At 58.2% G+C, this 813-nt stretch overlaps 1 protein-coding gene across 1 annotated transcript in view; it reads right to left on the bottom strand.

The window, feature by feature from the left end:
- Window positions 1-250: 250 nt before the first annotated feature.
- HCAR1 (hydroxycarboxylic acid receptor 1) overlaps window positions 251-813 on the bottom strand; it is a gene marked incomplete at its 5' end in the record, with an annotated part of 1,127 nt that continues 564 nt past the window's right edge. Inside the window, one exon of the mRNA XM_014547019.1 lies at window positions 251-813. Within this exon, the coding sequence (XP_014402505.1) occupies window positions 456-813 (358 nt within the window).

Here is an 813-nt window from a genome sequence, read left to right on the forward strand (position 1 = left end):
GAAGACAAAAATCATCCGAATCAAGACATTCCAATCTGCAGAGCCTCACTCGGCCCGACAGAAAGGGACTGACTTAGTCCTGTTTCTCTTTTCCAAGACAAGTAAGGGTTTTAGGGCAAAGGATAGGAAATACTGATAAGTCATCAAGTTCACTGACTCCCCGGGGAGAGAGAGAACAGGACAGGTTCAAACACTTGTGCCTACTTCCTTGGCCGGTTAAAATTACACAGGAGCCAAGCCCTTCCACACAATGTCCTATCACTGTAATCAACCCACTCACTTCTCAGCCGGACCTTCCCAAAACGCACAGTGGCCTGAACTTCGTCTCCAGCAGAGTGAGGGGGCTATGGCCCTTCCAAAGCCCCCTCCCTACCCCTTAGCAGGGAGTCCTTCTGAGTCGCCACCCTGTCCTTTTTTGTTCGTCTGTCTGTCTGTCCGTCTGTCTGAGCGCCGGTTCACGGCAGGCAAGGTTGGCTCTGCACGTTGTTGGCCACGCCACCGCCACCGCCGGTGCAGCTCTGGCCGCAGAGATTGGAAATGGGCATCTCCTCCCGCCTCTGCGCCGCGGGGCGCCCCGCACGCTTGGGCCTCAGGCTGCGCACCTTGAGCTTCGCGTAGATCTTGGGGAACGAGGGGCTGGAGAAGTAATACACCAGGGGGTCCAGCGTGCTGTTCATGTAGGTGAGGCTGAGGGTCACGTGGAGGGCCGCGTGGACCGAGGGGTCGCAGACGCTGGAGGGCACGGTGCAGAGGAAGTAGAGCCGCGCCGACGCGCTGGGCAGGTAGCAGGTGATGAACACGGCGGCCACCACA

Source organism: Myotis brandtii, unplaced genomic scaffold (assembly GCF_000412655.1).
Source record: "Myotis brandtii unplaced genomic scaffold, ASM41265v1 scaffold463, whole genome shotgun sequence".
Classification (NCBI taxonomy): Eukaryota; Metazoa; Chordata; class Mammalia; order Chiroptera; family Vespertilionidae; genus Myotis; species Myotis brandtii.